Source organism: Balaenoptera acutorostrata, chromosome 17 (genome assembly GCF_949987535.1).
Source record: "Balaenoptera acutorostrata chromosome 17, mBalAcu1.1, whole genome shotgun sequence".
Taxonomy (NCBI): domain Eukaryota; kingdom Metazoa; phylum Chordata; class Mammalia; order Artiodactyla; family Balaenopteridae; genus Balaenoptera; species Balaenoptera acutorostrata.
This window is the reverse complement of record NC_080080.1, coordinates 15,211,733-15,230,454: the sequence shown is the minus strand read 5'-3', so window position 1 is coordinate 15,230,454 and position 18,722 is coordinate 15,211,733. Positions and strand designations below refer to the sequence as shown.

The 18,722-nt window shown below is 42.5% G+C and overlaps 1 protein-coding gene across 14 annotated transcripts in view; it reads right to left on the bottom strand.

The window, feature by feature from the left end:
* MTSS1 (MTSS I-BAR domain containing 1) overlaps nt 1-18,722 on the bottom strand; it is a 166,915-nt gene that overhangs the window by 126,279 nt on the left and 21,914 nt on the right. For all 14 annotated transcript variants that reach the window (XM_057531709.1, XM_057531712.1, XM_007188875.2 and 11 more), the window contains exon 3: nt 14,942-15,015. In XM_057531709.1, coding sequence (XP_057387692.1) covers nt 14,942-15,015 — 74 coding nt within the window. The remainder of the gene's footprint in view (nt 1-14,941; nt 15,016-18,722) is intronic.

Below are 18,722 nucleotides of genomic sequence, written 5' to 3'. Positions count from 1 at the left end.
TTTACACACAACTCAGCATGGTGGTCATTTCCCAGATGAAACAATGCATGGACCGTCAAATTTCTAAAATCCTAAAATAGTTATGAATAATTTAAAGCCTAGCTTAAATGAACCAAGCTGCCCACAACTGCCTCAAGAAAAAGGCAGAGCCGCGGGTCCATCAAACTGCCAAATAAAAACACCTAAGAGGTCTAGCTCAGTGGTTCTCGACCAGGGTCATTTTGCCCCACCAGGGGACATTCAGCAATGGCTACAAATATTTTTGATTTTCACAACCGGGGAGCAGAGACCAGAGATGCTGCTGAACAGCCTGTAATGCACAGGAGAGCCCTCACAACAAAGAACTGTGCAGCCCGAAATGTCTAGAGTCACGGACTGAGATTCTAAATTCCCAGGTGATTCCATATATCCAACTGAACTCAGAGGTGGAAAGAAGGTGGATTGATGGGTCCTGAAGAGCGGATACACACACTCCAGGCTCTGCTGCTTCAGAGCTGTGTGGCATTTTAACCAAGGCACTTCAAGTCACCGGCCGGTTTCCCTTGTTTGCAAAACGGGGTTCCTTCTACCTTCCTCAATGAGATCAAGCAGCTGAAGGGCTAGCTGAGAGCCTCAACAGGTAGAGGGCCCTCCATAGATCCTCAAGGCCAAGGCTGGACTAAGGTCCCAGCTGCCTGCAACAGGCAAAGGCTCCAAGGTACTTCACTGTTTCCGAATAGCACACACTCCTGGCACTTGCTTTATACACACACATTTGGAAAAGCAAACACCAGAGCACAAAGGCATCCATCTAACATGGTTGGATGCAATTTTATTGTCCTTCAGTCTCATGAAACAGGAGTCTGTTGATGGGGAGTGGGAGCCTGGCGCTGGGGATCACTGCATCTCCCTCACAAACATGCTGGAAGCCCACCTGTGGCCAGTGACCAACGGGACCACCACCACTGGGAGGTCAGGGGTGTGTTTACACGGTTCATTTTTTCCTCCAGGTCCAGCACAAGCAACGCATCTTGCACTTGGCTTTAAATGGTATCATCCGAATGAAGTACCGCTCTCATAATCAGCACTGCCTTTCAACAAGCACAGATGGCACTCACGTGCTTAAATGGCAAATCGAGGGCTAAAATTTGGGGGAGCTCTCCAGGCTCTCAGATCTGGTTCTCTGGCTGGGTTCTGAGAGAGAGGGGTCAGGAAATGGAGGGTGGCAGGCACGTGCAGAGTGCTGAAGGTCTTTTGTCTGCCGTCAAGCCCTTGCGACAAACTGAATGGGCTCAACCAGAGTCAGTGGGAATAAAGCCCGTGTCAGTCTTGCACGCCCGTCATTCCGAAAGAGAAGCCTGCAGGTCAGTAGCACAGGATGAAGGTTCCATTTTCACTATCTCCTCCGCAATTCCTTTGTATTTTATCAGGTACCTTTGGCCATCTTCAGAGAACTGTATTGCCCCACTATGGACAATCACATTAAAACAGTACATTTTAAAGATCTCTTTCTGCCTTGGCTGAAACAGTAGTTTCTTTTTATTTGTAATCACGCAGCATTTTCCCCCTCCTAATTTGAAAGGGGGTGGGGGGAAGATGCAGCATTGTAGCGGACTGCAAAATGCACTCAAACGCAGCTCTGAAGGAAAGCACCACCCAGCGGCTCCGTGTTGGTTTCCATGGTAACCGGGGTCCCTGGGCCCTGGCACTCACAGCAGGAAATGCTGCAGATTTCCATAGCAGTATCTTTTTACTAGACATAAGATGTCTCATGGCAATTTTAAACATTTGGGAATCAAAAAACATACCGTGTGTGTGTGTATGTGTGTGCCGGGTGTGTAGATCAATATATTCACAAAACTAAGACAACGTAGATGAAAGAAGCCTAGTTATTCTCACAGATAAATATGCTTATGTCAAACATAACAGATGATTAAAATATAAGCAAAACAGGCTGTCACACACTCACACACACAGAGGGCTAAAAGAAAACAAAAACATCTTCCATAGAAAAGGAAAGGACTGCAATGGAAGTGGAAAACTATTTTGGGAAACCAGACAACCAAGGATTCCGTATAAACAAACAAGCCAACAAAAATCTTGACTAACGATAATCAACTGAGAGCCCAGGACGGAGCTTTTTTCCATAGCTCATGTTCTTTCCTACTTGAATGGTCTCAAGAACTGAAGTCAACAAGCGGTTGGCCAGGTGGCTTTCAGGGGAAACCGCAGGACAGAAAGCCCTGACCTACAGTGAGAATCCCACTGTCCCCCCTGCAAGCTTAGCGGCCTCAGGCAAGTGACTTCAGCTCGCTGAGTGTGCCCTGTAAAAATGAAAAGGTTGCACTACATACTAGATGGTCTAGAAGAGAGACTCTCTACCTTCTAAAAATGAAAAACCAGAGCGTTATGTTAAACAAGACAGAACAAGGCATCAAACCTCCAGGTAATTCTCACGTCAGGCCACAGATATGTTTCCAAAAGCAGTGTATAAAAATCAAATTTCTTTAAATTGTATCAGGAGAATTCACTGCCAGATTCTTGGTGAGGGCAGACCTTTGCAATATTCTTTCTCTTTCTCTCTTCTCTGAGTGATTTCCCAATAACACATGTTTCTTCCAGCAGAGCACAAGTGAACAGCTAAGGTGAAATCTTTAGTTCAAAGTAGTTTTCACATTTTGTGCATGTTTTCAGGCTGGGGCTTTATTATCAGAGCAGAGGGGAGGCAGCTATGCAATCAGGCAGAATAGACTCAGCCTAGAAAAATACTAGTTTGACAACTTCTAGTGTCTTCAAGTTCATGCTTACACTACAAATGGTTATTTTTATCTGAGGCAGGCAGAACAAACCAAGTTCACAACTCTATGGCAAATGATCTTCCATAAGCAAGCATTGTTTAAAAAAAAAAAATTGCCTCATCTGTATGAATTCAAATAATTGCACTTTTTCATTAATGCCAAATTATATTTTACCAAACATGACTCTGGTATGTCTGCGTGTGTGGCAGCGGGGTGGGATGGAGGGCTATTAGTTATTTTAAGCCAAAACGAAAAGCAAAGGGAAAGAGCTAGGGTGGGGAGGAGGGCGGGAGGGAGATGATGGTGGGAGAGTCCCCCCTGCTTGTGCAGACAGCCCTGCAGGCAGCTGGAAGGATGGAGCTGCTGAGTAAACCACTTCATTATGTAAACTGCCTAATGACACAAATAACCATGCTGCACGCAGACCAACCCAGTCACCCATAAAAACACACATCCCCTCCACGCTTGGACCTTCCTCCCCACTGCCACTGCTACCACCACCACCATGTAATTCACCAGCATTTATTAAGGCTGCCGAGGTTAAACAGAACAGCACACATCATATTTTCCCTGGCGTTGCTTGAATTAAGTCAAACCAGAGAAACACTACTGACTTCAGCGGGAGCAAATGCTCCTCTTGGTTAGTGGGAGGAAGAGCCTTAACTGGACACAAGGGCTTGGGGGTGGGATTTTTACATCCCTAACTCTCCCTGGTAGAGGATATTAGGATTCTAGTGACATCCTGCTCTGGACACCCAGAACATATGCATGTAAAAGTGGGACTCAGGTTAGTGCCCTCCAGGCTAACGCAAAATAACTGTTCAAGGGTCATTTCGGGAAGGTGCAGTGAAAAGCCAAATACCATCTAGGCAGGACACAAGGAACCACAAGGAAACAGCCCATCTCTGGCAACTGTTGCTACCCAATCAAAGATCAATAATAAGCCACTTGTAGAGCGGGAAACGATGCTATTGTCAGGGATCACTTTTAATATCAAGATGGGATTGGAAACGAGGGATTTTCATTTCAGCACCAGTGATGCTTGGCTCATGATTCCAAATCTCCTGGAATATACAAATTTGCCCATCAAATTAATTGAGTATACCAAGTCCCCATCTCCTAACTCCTTTAACACAAAAAAGGAGGGGGAAAAAAACAGAAAATAAGATTTTCTTTTAGAAATTTATTAAATTAAAATACTCAATAAATATATGGATTCCTTTGTTATTCCTAGTCCTTACCTATAGTGTGCTGTGTAAAAAAAAAAAAAAAAAGTTTAAAATCCACATGTCTCCCTACTGTGCTAGACTCAACACCAAGTCTGAGTTTCATATAAAGCAAACCAAAAAATAATCACGTTTTTAAAAAATGGAAAATGGTAATAAAACAAACCTCACATTCACAGGGCCATTTTTAAAAAGTTGTTTTATCCTAAGCAGAATATGTAGGATTAAATGTATTGTGCTGATGAATTAAAAGGACTCAAGGTCTATCAGAGTAGAAAAACATCAAAATAATGAAACCCAAAGCAGAATGCACATTTATGAGCTCATTTTAAAAGGCATTATATCTTTTTATGTCATCCCTTACTAGGTCAATGATAGCTCCAAAATCTCAGAAGAGATGGAAACTTTATATCTTGAAGCTATATTTAATAGGCGTACAGTTTTTAGCTAGGTTACATATTATTAGAAATAGCAATAATTTACAAAAGTTTTTTTGTACTTCATATAAGATTGAAACTCATAGGTATTCAATATAAACATAGATTACATACACACATATATACACACATTCGGAGTGGCTTGAGGGGCTGAAGGAAGTGAATAAGGCTACAGTAAAGCTATTCCAGGTTTTGGTCCCACCATAGCCCTCAGCAAAGTAGTAAGCATAGCAAAGATGAGCTCTACAAAGAAACCAGTCATCCTGGAACAGAGTATTTGTCTCTCTGTCATTCTAAGCAAGAATCTGCTAAGACCAGTCCGATGCTTCAGTTCTTTCAGCTAATATATATATGCATGTATATGTGTATGTTTATATATATATATGTACACATGCATGTGTATATATATGTTATACACAAAGGTTGTTATATATGTTGTTACAGATACTGGTTGTATAGATATGTGTGTGTATAGACAGACATACACACACACACACATATCCTCATTAAAAGGATTACAGCTACAAAGCCCAATTAATAAAGGGCAGTTTGACACAACCCAGCGTTAAAGTTGTTCTTTGCATTCATCACGGTTCAGAATATTTACAAATGGTGAATACACAACCGTGAGAAGGCAATCCAGTCTTGGATGCCTCTGAATCCACTTACTGTTCAACACTAGGTGACTTTCTGACCACAAAATCTGGTGATACGGATTCATTTTGCCAAGATATTTCAAGTAAAGGAGATACACCAACAGCAATCACCCTCCTCAGGTTCGTGAAAATTCCTTAAATGCACCTTGAAGGGGGCAACAAGCAAAAGGCTGACCTTTCTTAAAAGCTAGGCTTCATCACAAAACAGTTTTCTCAAGCTTGTCCGTTTTTTCTGCTCCCATAAAGAGCCTTTTTTGGACACATTTTTCCTAATCACCCCCCTCCTCATAAAATGTTAATTCCACAGACCTACGTATGTCTGTGTATTACTGTATGCATATCTGTACCTGATATATAAAAAGGGTAAGACCCCCTTCTCTGCTCAAGAACCAATTTCCAACCCCTTTGGAATGATATCTTATCCACTGAGAATGCATGAAACGGATGAAACGGACGTGCTATAAAAAGAAGGTGGAAGCATTTATTGTTGGGAATTATTATTGTTTACATGTACCTCTCCACCTAACACTCCACCACCACATGCCTGTCTAAACCTTTCTACCACCCACTGACCCAGTGCCTCAGAAACAACACCTCTTTGCATTCTTTACTAGGTATACAGTAAGCTCTCAGCTTTACTGTATACTAGGTATACAGTAAAGCTTTCTGATATAAAACAGAATAAATCAGATGACTCATAAAACATGTACATTTACTGTTAGCCTTTCTTCGTAGGAATTGTTATACTCCTTATATCCATGCTGTGTCATGTGGCAGCCACTAGGTATATGTGGCTATTTAAATTAAAACTAATTAAAATTTTAAAATTATAAATTCAGTTCTTCAGTTACACTAGCCCCCTTTTAAGTGCTTGATAATCTCAGGTAGCTGGTGGCTACCATACTGGACAGCAAAAATGCATAACATTTCCATCACCACAGAAAATTCTATCACAGAGGACAGCCCTGGCCCAGCCCAAAAGTTCCACAAGGCCAGGACCGCATCGGGGTCACTCACCATGGCACACGCAGGATGTGTTAAGCCCTGGCAAAAAGCAACGCAATTAAAAGGAAACAAACAAGAAATATGGGAGAAAAGGTAGCTTTGTCTTGGCTCATCCAATTTCCTGCTTTAATCAACTACAAATGTTCTTCTTTTTCATAGCTTTGCTCTTGCTTACTCCCCACACCCACCTACAATACAGCAATGAGAATTTTCAAGATGTAACTACCGGGCTTCCCTGGTGGCACAGTGGTTAAGAACCCGCCTGCCAATGCAGGGGACAAGGGTTCGAGCCCTGGTCCGGGGAGCAACTAAGCCCATGCGCCACAACTACTGAGCCTGCGCTCTAGAGCCCGCAAGCCACACTACTGAGCCCGCACACATAGAGCCCGTGCTCCGCGACAAGAAAAGCCACCACAATGAGAAGCCTGGGCACCGCAACGAAGAGCAGCTCCCCCTCGCTGCAACTAGAGAAAGCCCGCGCGCAGTAACAAAGACCCAATGCAGCCGAAAAATAAATAAAAATTAAAAATAAATAAATTTAAAAAAAAAAAAGATGTAACTACCAGCAGGGCAAAATTGGCTTCGGGTTTCCTCAGAATAATTCATGTGAATCAAAATCAAGAGGTCAATTTCAAAACCCCAAAAATGAAAGGCAATAGAGAGTTTCTATGTCATTGTCAATACAGCCTGCCGAGATTCATGTTTTAAAACATTAGAGAAACCAGCTGCTGGTCCATCCACTATGCAAGCAAGATATGAAGTACTTCACTTTATCAATTTTTATTTAACAAATCAGCAACTGCTTCCTGGGCATCTATAATGTGCTAAGGCTCCAGAAAATCAGAGCTTGGCACTATGGCAACCATACACAGACTCTAAGTAAAATTAACACTGGCAGGTTTCCATAAAACTTTGAGGTTCCAGATGCATTCTGCTAGATTCCTTTTGCTCCCCATTACCTATAAAGCCTCAGTTGGAATAAGATCATCAGAAAAATTAATACACTATCCTTGAATCTTTCACAACAATAAGCTTGGCTCTTAAAGAAAAATTACAATTGAGCTGTTTCTCAAATACTCATAAGGTCTCTCCTCCTTTAAGAATCCTAAGGACAATAACTAAGGAACCTGAACTGGGCCATCCGACTACAAAACCAGTTTAGTGAACTATCGCCACATCTATAGATTAGCGGATTGCAGTTTTATGCCTTTTTATTTTTAATTAAGTGAATGAAAGTGTCCATGTTTCTTTAAGGTCATCTTCAAAGAATATGCAGTTCCATGCCTGCAAAAAAGTTTTTCTTATGACCTTTCTTATTTTATTTTATTTATTTTTTTCAGTTTGTGGCTGAGTAGCTTCCTAGGTAGAAATCATGACTTAATTACATGAAAGAAAGTTCAAGTCTCAAACACCGAAGTCAACCCAGAAGTTAAGGGCCAGTGAAGTTTCAATTAAACAACCTGGTTAAAGTAAAACTTGGGGGCAAACAAAACCAGTCTGGCTGCCTCTTGAAAACAAGCTTCCTGTCGCCTCCTCCCCTAAAAGGGAAGATTCCCCCTTTTCCCCCACCCCAGCCAAGAGCAGGTAGCTGCCTTTCACCTACCTGTTCCCTTCCTGGGACCCCCATCATGGATTTGCTGGGCCCTCTTTGGCTACAATGAAATACAAACTCACTCAGTCCTGAGACTCAACCTCAGAGAAGGGTCCCAAGATTCAAATTCTGAACTCCCAAGTGGAATCCAGCCAAAGACCCCATCTCACCAGCCTCCTGCCCCCAGAGATGACAGCCTTCTTCACCTGGATCCTCCAAGGGCTTCTTGCAAACACTGTCTGCCCCCTGCTAAATGCCAGATACTTACCAGCATTTGGGAACCTGGGTTCCTCAGAGAGAAGCAGGATGCAGGCCCTGCCCTGGAGGCAGTTGAGTCTAGTGGGGAAGATGGTGACCACACAGGGAGGTCAACACTCTAGCGGGAGAAGGTGCTACAGAGGCCTCAGGCCTGAGACCCAATTTACCCTGCGGACAGAGGAGTGGGAGCGGTGGGGACAAAAGCTTCACAGGTGATGTGACTCTCAAACTGGCTTTAGGAAGACAAGCCGAAGATCCTCAAGCATCTAAAGGGGGCAGAGAGGGGGTGGGCTGGGAAGGGCACTCCAGGTCTGGAAGGCACATGTGCAAGAAGAAAGGGATCAACGGTTTTAAGGGATTCAGGGAGCAGAGAGCATTTTTTTGTGGGTGGAACTGCCGGCCGTGGGTAAAGATGTCATTGGACAGGTGGGTGACGGCAAGATGGCGAGAGGCCTTATTCTCCTGGGAAGCCTTAAAAAATCTGAGATTCCTAAGCGCCACCCCACTCCACCCACCCAGTTAATCAGTAACCACAGATATAAGGCAGGGCTCTGAAATCTGTACTTTAAAACAAGCCTCCTAAGCGATAGGATCCACGCAGCAAGATGAGGAGAGCGTGGCATTTAACAAACTTTATACTAAAAACACAACGTATTTTTAAGAACCACGACTGTGCCACTCAGTGTTAAGCTGTGGAGACTGTCTTCATCAGTTCAGGGAACCTCGGCAATCCAGGCTCACTGATTAAAGTCCACCTCTGACCGCCTGGACCTCGCTGGCTGTTGTGAAAGTTCCAGCTTCCGCCTGCCCTCCTCACGCACACACTGCGGGTCTCTTCTAACCGTATTTCTCGCCTAACCTTCCCTCTTCTTTATCCTCTGCTTAACTCTGCTTCCTTCCACTCCCTTTGTCCCCAAAGCGAAAATTGGAAACTCTAAAGATAATATAGAAAGAGAAATTTTAGACTGTCCAACTTCATTCGTATTTTAAGATTTAATAGGGCCAAAAGGAGATTTTTAAATCGTAGAATATTAGAGCTGAAAAAGGTTACCTGCGATCATCTAGGACCCTACTAGGTCCTGGGCAAACCCCTTTTACAAGTGGGGAAATCGAAGCCCAGAGAAGTGAAACAAAATTATTCAGGGTCACATAGCTGGCCAAGCAGAAGACAAATCCAGGCATCCCGGCTCCCAATCTATTCATTACTCCAAGGTGCTACATAGGTTGGTTTTTGTGTGTGTGTGTGTGTTTTTTTTTAATGCATTCAGGATCAAGTAACTTTAAAAGCAAACTTAAGTTTATACTAAATCCAGGAGCACCTTAAATGAGGAATCATAATTTAATGGTTAAAATCTAGACTGAGCCAGGTTTCAGTCTCCCCACTTCCAAGCCAAGTGACCTTGGTCGGTTTAGATAAGCTCTCTTCATCCAGATTTCATCATCTAGAATGGACGTCATAAGCACTGGCTTCAGAGCGCTGTTTCGAGAATGAAAAGACTCAATCCATGTAAAGCACGAAGGACAGAGCCCAGCCCGTGTTACGTATTCAATAAAGGTGATTAGGGATGATCTAGTCGGCTGGGGATCCATTTCCTTCCTTCTTAGAATCTTAAACTCCTCACTCTGGGTTTGGTGTATTATCATCTCAACATCCCGGAGATGGTTTTTCAAAGCTACAAAGTAATTACAGAGGCACACTGAGGCAGCCAAAAATGAAAGTCACACAGCATTATGCTCTCAAAGGCCCTAGCTGACACAAGCAAATGATGCAAGGGCCACGAAGGGCCAGTGCTGACTAAGACGTGCCCCTGCCTTCCAGTGAAAGGGGGGCACCAGGCTACACGCTTACAGGTGTAAGAATGCTACTCCCCAACACCGGCCACCAAGGGTTGAGAAGCCTCCCCCCACCTTTGTTCTTTTCCTTTTCTTTTTTTAAGCAACCCAGACAACTGCACACCAGTCAGTTCAACAACTCCTATGACAGCCCGTGTGCTGGTCCATCACGGACACAAAGAAAATGGAGACCCTGCCTCACAAAAGTCAGGCATCCTTTGTAAAACAAATGCCTAGACACTAATTCTTTGCGGTCAATAACACAGAAACAGGTGTACTTTCACACTGAACACAAGTTGTACATTCATTCCAGAGTGCAAACATCAAAAAAATATGGAACTGTATGTATTATGGTGTTGATTAACTCTTAAATTTCATTATGGTTTAATTATTCACCTAAACATGTACATTATAATAGTGACTTACACTCTTTTGTTAAAAAAAATGAATAAAACAGAGTTCTAATGTATTTCCACGTTCTACTTAATAGTTATATGACTAGATTGATTTTGTTCTTATAATGCCTAGCTTTAGAAGATTTTCCTAAATAAATTATATTCATAGCTACAGGAAAATATTTGCTAAAAAGGACAAAGACCTTTCAGAGCCATTCCCTTTGGGAAACAATATGGAATGCTAATATTTTGGAAACCAGAGACCTGCTAGCTTGAGATTCTGGATACTAGCCCAAAAGAGACGCATTTAAGAATAACTGCTGGGCTTCCCTGGTGGCGCAATGGTTGAGAATCTGCCTGCCAATGCAGGGGACACGGGTTCGAGCCCTGGTCTGGGAAGATCCCACATGCCACGAAGCAACTAGGCCCGTGAGCCACAACTACTGAGCCTGCGCGTCTGGAGCCTGTGCTCCGCAACAAGAGAGGCCGCGATAGTGAGAGGCCCGCGCACCCCGATGAAGAGTGGCCCCCACTTGCCGCAACTAGAGAAAGCCCTCGCACAGAAACGAAGACCCAACACAGCCAGAAATAAAATTAATTAATTAATTTAAAAAAAAAAAAAGAATAACTGCTATTCCCTTCTCATCTTTCCAGCAAGAAAGACTCAAAAAAATGATATCTAAAGGCTCTAAGCAAGAGACTGGACTTTCCACAGAGGGTAGATATCAAACTTCAAACTGCATCAGAGTTACAGCCTATAATGACCACAAGCCCAAATATATTTGCTGCTGACCAAAACAGATTGAAGCTTTTTTTTTTTTTTTTAACAGTCTTCATTTCCTTGGAGGTGCATACACCATTAAAAAGAGATTACCCACAGATCTCCAAAAGGATGTATACATGGACATTAACTGCAGCGTAGCTTGTAACAGTACATAAGTGGAGATAATCTAAATATTCCTCAAAAGAAAAATGATTAAATCGTGTTACATCCAGACAGTGAAATTCCATTTGGCTGCTAGAACCAATGAGGTAGATCTCTAGGTACTGACATAGAAAGATAATTATAATATACTGTGGAGTAAAAGCACGGGAACAATGTTTCTTATAGGTTACCTTTTGAAAAAGATCTTATGAATATATTTTATTCCATATATCAACCTACATATTGTTCTACGACTAATTTTTCTCCCATATGTGTTTAAGTATGCAAAAAAGTCTATAAAAGACACTAAGCCCAATCTCTGCAAAGGGTACTGAGAGGGTAGATTTTACTTTATATACTTCGTTACAAGACTTTTTTTTAAACTAAAGAGCATGTTCTATATTTTTCAATTGTTAAGTAAAAATTAACTTAATACAACTAATTTGATGCTTACTGAACATAAGATGTGCATTCAAGTTTCTCTCTTATCGTCTCCATAAAATATATCTTTTTTGTATCAACCATACATTTTTTAGGTCGTGTGAGTTGTCACACTCCCATATTCAATAAAGTTATTTCCTCCCAGTGCATATGGATTTTAGACATCGAGATGTAAAGTATTCTGGTATTGCTAAAAGTGACCTAACATCAAATGGTTTAAAAATATATTAAAGCCGGGGGCTTCCTTAGTGGCGCAGTGGTTAAGAATCCGCCTGCCAAGGCAGGGAACACGGGTTTGAGCCCTGGTCTGGGAAGATCCCACATGCCTCAGAGCAACTAAGCCCATGCGCCACAACTACTGAGCCTGCACTCTAGAGCCCACGACCCACAACTACTGAGCCCGCATGCCATAACTACTGAAGCCCGCGCGCCTAGAGCCCATGCTCTGCAACAAGAGAAGCCACTGCAATGAGAAGCCCGTGCACCGTAGCGAAGAGTAGCCCCCGCTCGCCGCAACTAGACAAAGCTCAAGCACAGCAACGAAGACCCAACGCAGCCAAAAATAAAATAAATTAAATTAATTAATTTAAAAAAAAAAAATATATATATATATATATATATAATCTCAAAGCAGCGATCTTGTTCCCTGTGACATTATTTGTCATTTGTCAACGACATCACCTCCAAACTCCTTCTCTACCTCCACCAGCACCACAGAGAGGCTACTTTGGTTTCTTTTCCCACAAATAATTGTTTTTCCTCCCTTCAACCATGAGAACTTGCAGGCCCTTCAATTTCCCACCAAGAACCACTCTCAGGAACGGCGTCTGCAAAAACCCAGGTTCCCACTGCAGGAAATTATGGACAATCAGGGGATACATCTCTATTCCATCCTTTAGGGCCCATCCAGTAATTAAACATTAAAATATAAACTAACGAACCACAGAGCCTCAAAAATGCAACACCAGATACGTAAGTTCTTTAAAATAATGGAGCAACTCTTTTAAGAAAGACACACTCTGATGGCTATTCTAGAAAGACATCCATATGACTGATGAGTCCAATTCCAGATCCTGCTGCGGTCGAAGAAAATATGATAAAACCGACCCAATAACACTAACAGCAGTGCAACTGGCATGACCATTGTATTCCTCTTTATACTTGTATATTCTAAAGGTTCCATAACACACACATACGTGTTACGTAAAAAAATTTTTAAGGGGCTTAGAAAAGGATACTGGGTAAGACCCATGTCAAGCTGACAAACCACATGAAGAAACCCATGCTCTGATGTCTCCATCACATTCTCCTAGGGAACCTTCTGAAACACCGTTGGCATCTTGGGAATGAGGAGAAACACTACCTCTCCTGGGAGAATTTCCTCGACTCCCTGAGCTAATTGCTCACTTTTCCATACTCTCCCAGCACTCTGTTCTACCACTATTACCATACCAAACATATTATTTCTACACTGAAATTCTTCATTTGCACATAGCATCCCCCCTGCCCCCCTGCCACTACAAGCTCCTCCAGGACGTGTAGAGTAATATATTGATTTTTGTGGTCCCATGACACTGCCTGAAATATCAGCAGCTTTCAAGCATCTTAAATGAGAAGAGTCCTCACTGCAAATTCATTTGAATATTTAATTAAGCATCTGTGGTAAATGGGTACATACTGAAACCCTCTGGAGGTACATACCCATCATGGGCTTCAGATAAGCTTAACTCTTGTGTGACTGGGAGCAATCCCCCGAACACTGGCCTCCAACACCCATATTTTCCCATGTCACCAAGACAATGACAAGAACAGGCATATAGCCGTCAGTGCACAAGCAGACCCAGAAAGAAGGCAAAAAAAAGAGGCAGGAGAGATTCTCTGAGAATGAAAAGGAAAGCACCCCCTTTGAATGGGAGGGGGTCTCTAGGTTATGGGTAATGTCATATTTCTAATGATGGTGCTGGATACAGACAGATTTACCTTCTTCTCTACACCTTTCATATGTTATGAATATTCTTTTCTACGATTCACAGTCACTGAAAAACCATTACAAATTTTCAAAAGATTTCCCTTTGTTCATTGATTTAATAAACATACTTTAAACACTTACTGTGTTCCAGGTACTATGTTTTCGGAGGGTTCAGACATGCACACGTCACCGTCTAGTCTATACCTGGAGGGGTTTGCAGTCAAATGTGGGAGACACATAAACAGACACAACACAATAGGATGCTACTTATAATAGGTTTCCTCGTTTTATGGGAACCTAGAAAAAATGGTCTAACCCATTATTCTCACTGCTTCTCATTCCACAAGGGATTGAGGAAAATCTTAAGATGACACATGAGAGGGAAAAAAAATTGCAACCAAACACACAGCTCAGGACTCTACAACCAGCACATCGTTAAAAGCGATCACAAAAACACATCAAGCCAGGACTTCTCCAGTGGCGCAGTGATTAAGAATCCGCCTGCCAATGCAGCGGACATGGGTTCGACCCCTAGTCCGGGAAGATCCCACATGGCACGGAGCAACTAAGCCCGTGTGCCACAACTACTGAGACTGTGCTCTAGAGCCCTCGAGCCACAACTACTGAGCCCGCGTACCTACAGCCTATGCTCTGCAACAAGAGAAGCCACCGCAATGAGAAGCCCATGCAACGCAACGAAGAGTAGCCCCTACTTGCCGCAACTAGAGAAAGCCCGCGTGCAGCGATGAAGACCCAAGGCAGCCAATTAATTAATTGATTGATTGATTAATTAATTTAAAAACACAACAAGCCATCTCAGGCATAAACAGTGGTTCCTTTCATTTATTTTTCACTCTTCTCATGCACTTTATTATCTAGAGAATGATTTGCAGCTTCTACGATGTGGAATCCCACAGAGTTAAAAAATCTATATATTTTTAAATATGAGTCAGCTAAGCTCTGATAACTTAAGCTCTATATTCCTTTTTTTTTTTTTTTTTTTTTTTTTTTAAAGTTTTACTTGATTTTATTTATTTATTTATTTTACTTTTGGCTGTGCTGGGTCTTCGGTTCGTGCGAGGGCTTTCTCCAGTTGCGGCAAGCGGGGGCCACTCTTCATCGCGGTGCGGGGACCGCTCTTCATCGCGGTGCGCGGGCCTTTCTCTATCGCGGCCCCTCCCGTCGCGGGGCACAGGCTCCAGACGCGCAGGCTCAGCAATTGTGGCTCACGGGGCCAGCTGCTCCGTGGCATGTGGGATCTTCCCAGACCAGGGCTCGAACCCGTGTCCCCTGCATTAGCAGGCAGATTCTCAACCACTGCGCCACCAGGGAAGCCCCCTAAGCTCTATATTCTTGTAAAGCGCCCAAGGGTAAGAGCCCACACACTGAGCGCCGTCAACACTGGGAGCCATCCCTCCACCTGCTTACCACGTGTGTTGGTGGCCATGTCAGCCACTTTCTGAAAGGCATCCAAGAAGGCAGCTGCTGCTACTACTGTTGTCCTAAGATGCAAACAGAAAACAAAAGCATGAGGAATGTCTCACACTAGCAGATGCATAACAGCAAAAGGGCTGCAACCGCTGCTGAGGACTGAAAGTAACCCTCCAGGAGAGACAACCCGACTGGACACGGACAACCATTGGCGTTGTGGACCCACTTTATTCTTAAGAAAACTTTCTCCTTCTCATATTAGCACTCTCCCCCAATAACGTCCAGCTCATGCAGCGCTAGTCAATAAATGCTAGCAATTCTTCCCACCCCATTCCACCCGACAGTATAAATTATCACCAGGTTAAAATTTCACCAATGAGGAAAAAGGTGTTTCTGCCTAAAAGAACAAATTTTTTTTTTTGACGTTGCCAAATCTAAATTTTATTGTCCTTTCACACATCTCTCTTCTTAATGTAAATTCCATAGCCCAAATCCCAGCCAAAAGAAATGACAAAGTATAAAGGACAAAAGATGAAGATAATTCACAAGAGACTGCACTATGATAAACTTTGCATACTTACAAGTATACAGCAATTGTATATTGCACGGAAAATAGAATAAGGATCTTTAGGCAATAAAAAGATAGCTTTCTGCTAAATAAGGTGGAATATATATATATATAAAATGAATAAGGCATATCCAGTACTTGCCATAGGAAGCCAGTAGGAAAAAAAAACCAGACTGGCATTTTTCAATGTCCCTTTCCTTACACATAACTTACAAAATTAGGTAAAAATTAAACCTACTTGCATACTAGAAATAAACTTCCAATTCATGGTTCCAATAGACTTCAAAATAGACACACAAAAAATTACTAAATGACTAAAAGAAAAAACTACCTATTAATTTTTTAGGAACTCTTGCTTAATGAGTACCTATAAAATTATCTCACTTCAATGTGTACTTTGAAAACTAATTAGAAATCCATACTATAGAGAATCACTTTAAGAATGAGTCAATTACAAAGAAAATTTATAACATTTCTTTCATGTTGTGAATTTTCAGACATGGTATAGGTGAAAGTGATTTTAGAGTAGGGAAACGATATAGCTACATGGATTGGCAGAAGGAATCTTGGAGAGTGATCGATTAGGTTAAACAATTCATTTCAGAGTTGGGAAAACTGAGACCACAGCTACATAGTGATTGTCAAGATCACTAGCTCATACCAGGGCTGAGACCAGTAGCCCAGCATGACTTACAGTGCCGTGTTCATCCTACTACAAGATCCAGGCTATGTGACTTTTCCCCCAAATCATAATTATAGGGAAACTGAGATACTATTTTTTCAACGTTAGAATGCTACCTAAACAGCATCTTCTGAATTCCTAAAAGCTGAGAATGAGGAGGAGTTACTATACTCATTTGCTGCCCTAGAAGTTATTCTGAATTCTTCACATCCCCTTGAGCACTGGAAGATGCCTTGAGCACTCTGTGGTCTCCTGGTTCCTAGAGTCATGGTCCAAGATGCCACTGAATGAAAAGTAAGCACCACTGCATCTCAGGGCCGTGATTACCCAGGACAAGCAAGCAAGCCCCAGGCTCACTCACAAGAACTTTATAACAGAATTTACAGCCTGATGTTAATTTCCAAGTATTTCACACATGAATCCAGCCCCCACTGAGCATTCCTAACAATGCAAAACTGCTGAAGGAAGAAGATGAGAATAAGGACTAAAAAGGAATGAGTTCAAATCAGAGAGGGAAAAAAAAAAGAAAGAAATGACCTTTGAACATAAGCAAGAGTAGCTATGAAACAAAAGGTTCCTGGAAGGTGATGGGAGTGGTCCCCAGGAAAACCTGGGCTATGATCCCTCAGAGCCAAACTTCAAAATGAGGCCTGATATTTTCCAGTAGAGCAAGAGAATATCCTGCTCAAAAAAAAAAAAAAAAAAAGACACAATGACATACACACTAAACAAAACCAAAACCAAACCAAACCAAAACAAACACACCACTTCAAAGTATATTTCTTAAAGAGTTGGCACCATGGAAAAGTTAGCTTTATCAAACACCCTGAGATTTATAAATGGCTCATTCTGATTTATAATTATATCTGATACAACAGCTGGATTTATTCTTATTCAAGTCAAGGCCAATCTTCCAAATTTAATGAGCCAGCTGGAGAGGTGCCTTGAGTATTACACAGTCACCAGGGCTCCTGTGAAAACGAAGACTGTGGTCAAGTGTGACGAATTAAGAGCTTTTAAACACCGACTTCCGATGAGCCATATTTCACTGACTGCTTTTGTCACAGGACATCTTAGCTCTCTCTGATGGGGCAAAGCAAACATGCATCCATCAGCAGGAGAAAGGAGTGCTTCAGCTTACATGCTCCAAGACTATTTGCCTCTTCTACGGTCTTATCCTTATGCGTTCTCTAACACAGAAAATTAAACCATGTGCTTGAGGCTCCTATGGTGCTCTCAGCCAGGTACTAGTAGTTTGACAAAATAAAGAAATGGTCCCTGGGCTTCCCTGGTGGCGCAGTGGTTAAGAATCCGCCTGCCAAGGCAGGGGACACGGGTTCGAGCCCTGGTCCGGGAAGATCCCACATGCCGCGGAGCAGCTAAGCCCGTGCGCCGCAACAACTGAGCCTGCGTGCCTAGAGCCTGTGCTCTGCAACTAGAGAAGCCACCGCAATGAGGAGCCCACGCACCACAACGAAGAGTAGCCCCCGCTCACCGCAACTAGAGAAAGCCCACGTGCAGCAACGAAGACCCAACGCAGGCAAAAATAAATAAATAAATAAATAAATAAATAAATAAAATTATTAAAAAAAAAAAAAAAAAAGAAATGGTCCCTGCCCTCAGGAGGCCTACGTATTGTTAAAAATATATATATATAGATAGATAGATAGATATGTATGTATGTATGTATGTATGTATATATAAATATATGGTACTTTGTACCAATGGGGATAAGATTGCTTTAAGCCTCACTCTGTATGTTTAAGACAGCTAATCAGTTAATTCTTTTAAGCTTTAGCTTCCTCACTGGTAAAAGGGGAAGAGCATCTTTTCCTTGGTCAACCCTGAAAACCTGCCAGACAATTAAATTAGGCTGGATAAGAAAAAGTGTTCGAAGGAGGGGTTGGACTTAAATGTTTTACTGTTTTACTACAGGAGGTGACCTCCTACAGGATGGAGACTAACCTATTTGAAATAAATGATGATAGTGGCAAAGCTGGGGGAGAGGGCCTTACACTCTGGGCAGAGGGGTTTGGATCTGATCCAGTATAAAGTAATCGAAGGTTCGTAAGCAAAGAAACGGTAAAGGACTTGACAAGTGGCAAAGGGGCCATAGTCTGGAGCCCATGGTCCATCTGGATGCCCACTCATGGATCTGGAAATCCCAGGCCCCATGAAGCTGAATAATGGACAGGGAAAGTTCCACGTCTCCCAAGTTCTTCTCTCCTAATCTACTGGGGAGCCATGGAATGCCCAGTCCTATGGCTAAAGTTCTGGGCAGGGACCTCTGGTGCCAACAGGCAAAGTCCTAAGAACCCCATGTCATTCCTCCCTCCTCTGTCTGTCATCCACATGGCTTTTTATCCCAGAAAACACCTACCTGCTTTGTTCTCTGGAAAACCATCCCCATACATCCAAACCAACCAATACGCCATGAACAGGGGTCGTGAAAATAACTGCTTTTTTTTTTTTAATGTCCCAACCCTCCTGAAGCACCCTCTAAGTGCAATCGCACCCCTCCCCTCACT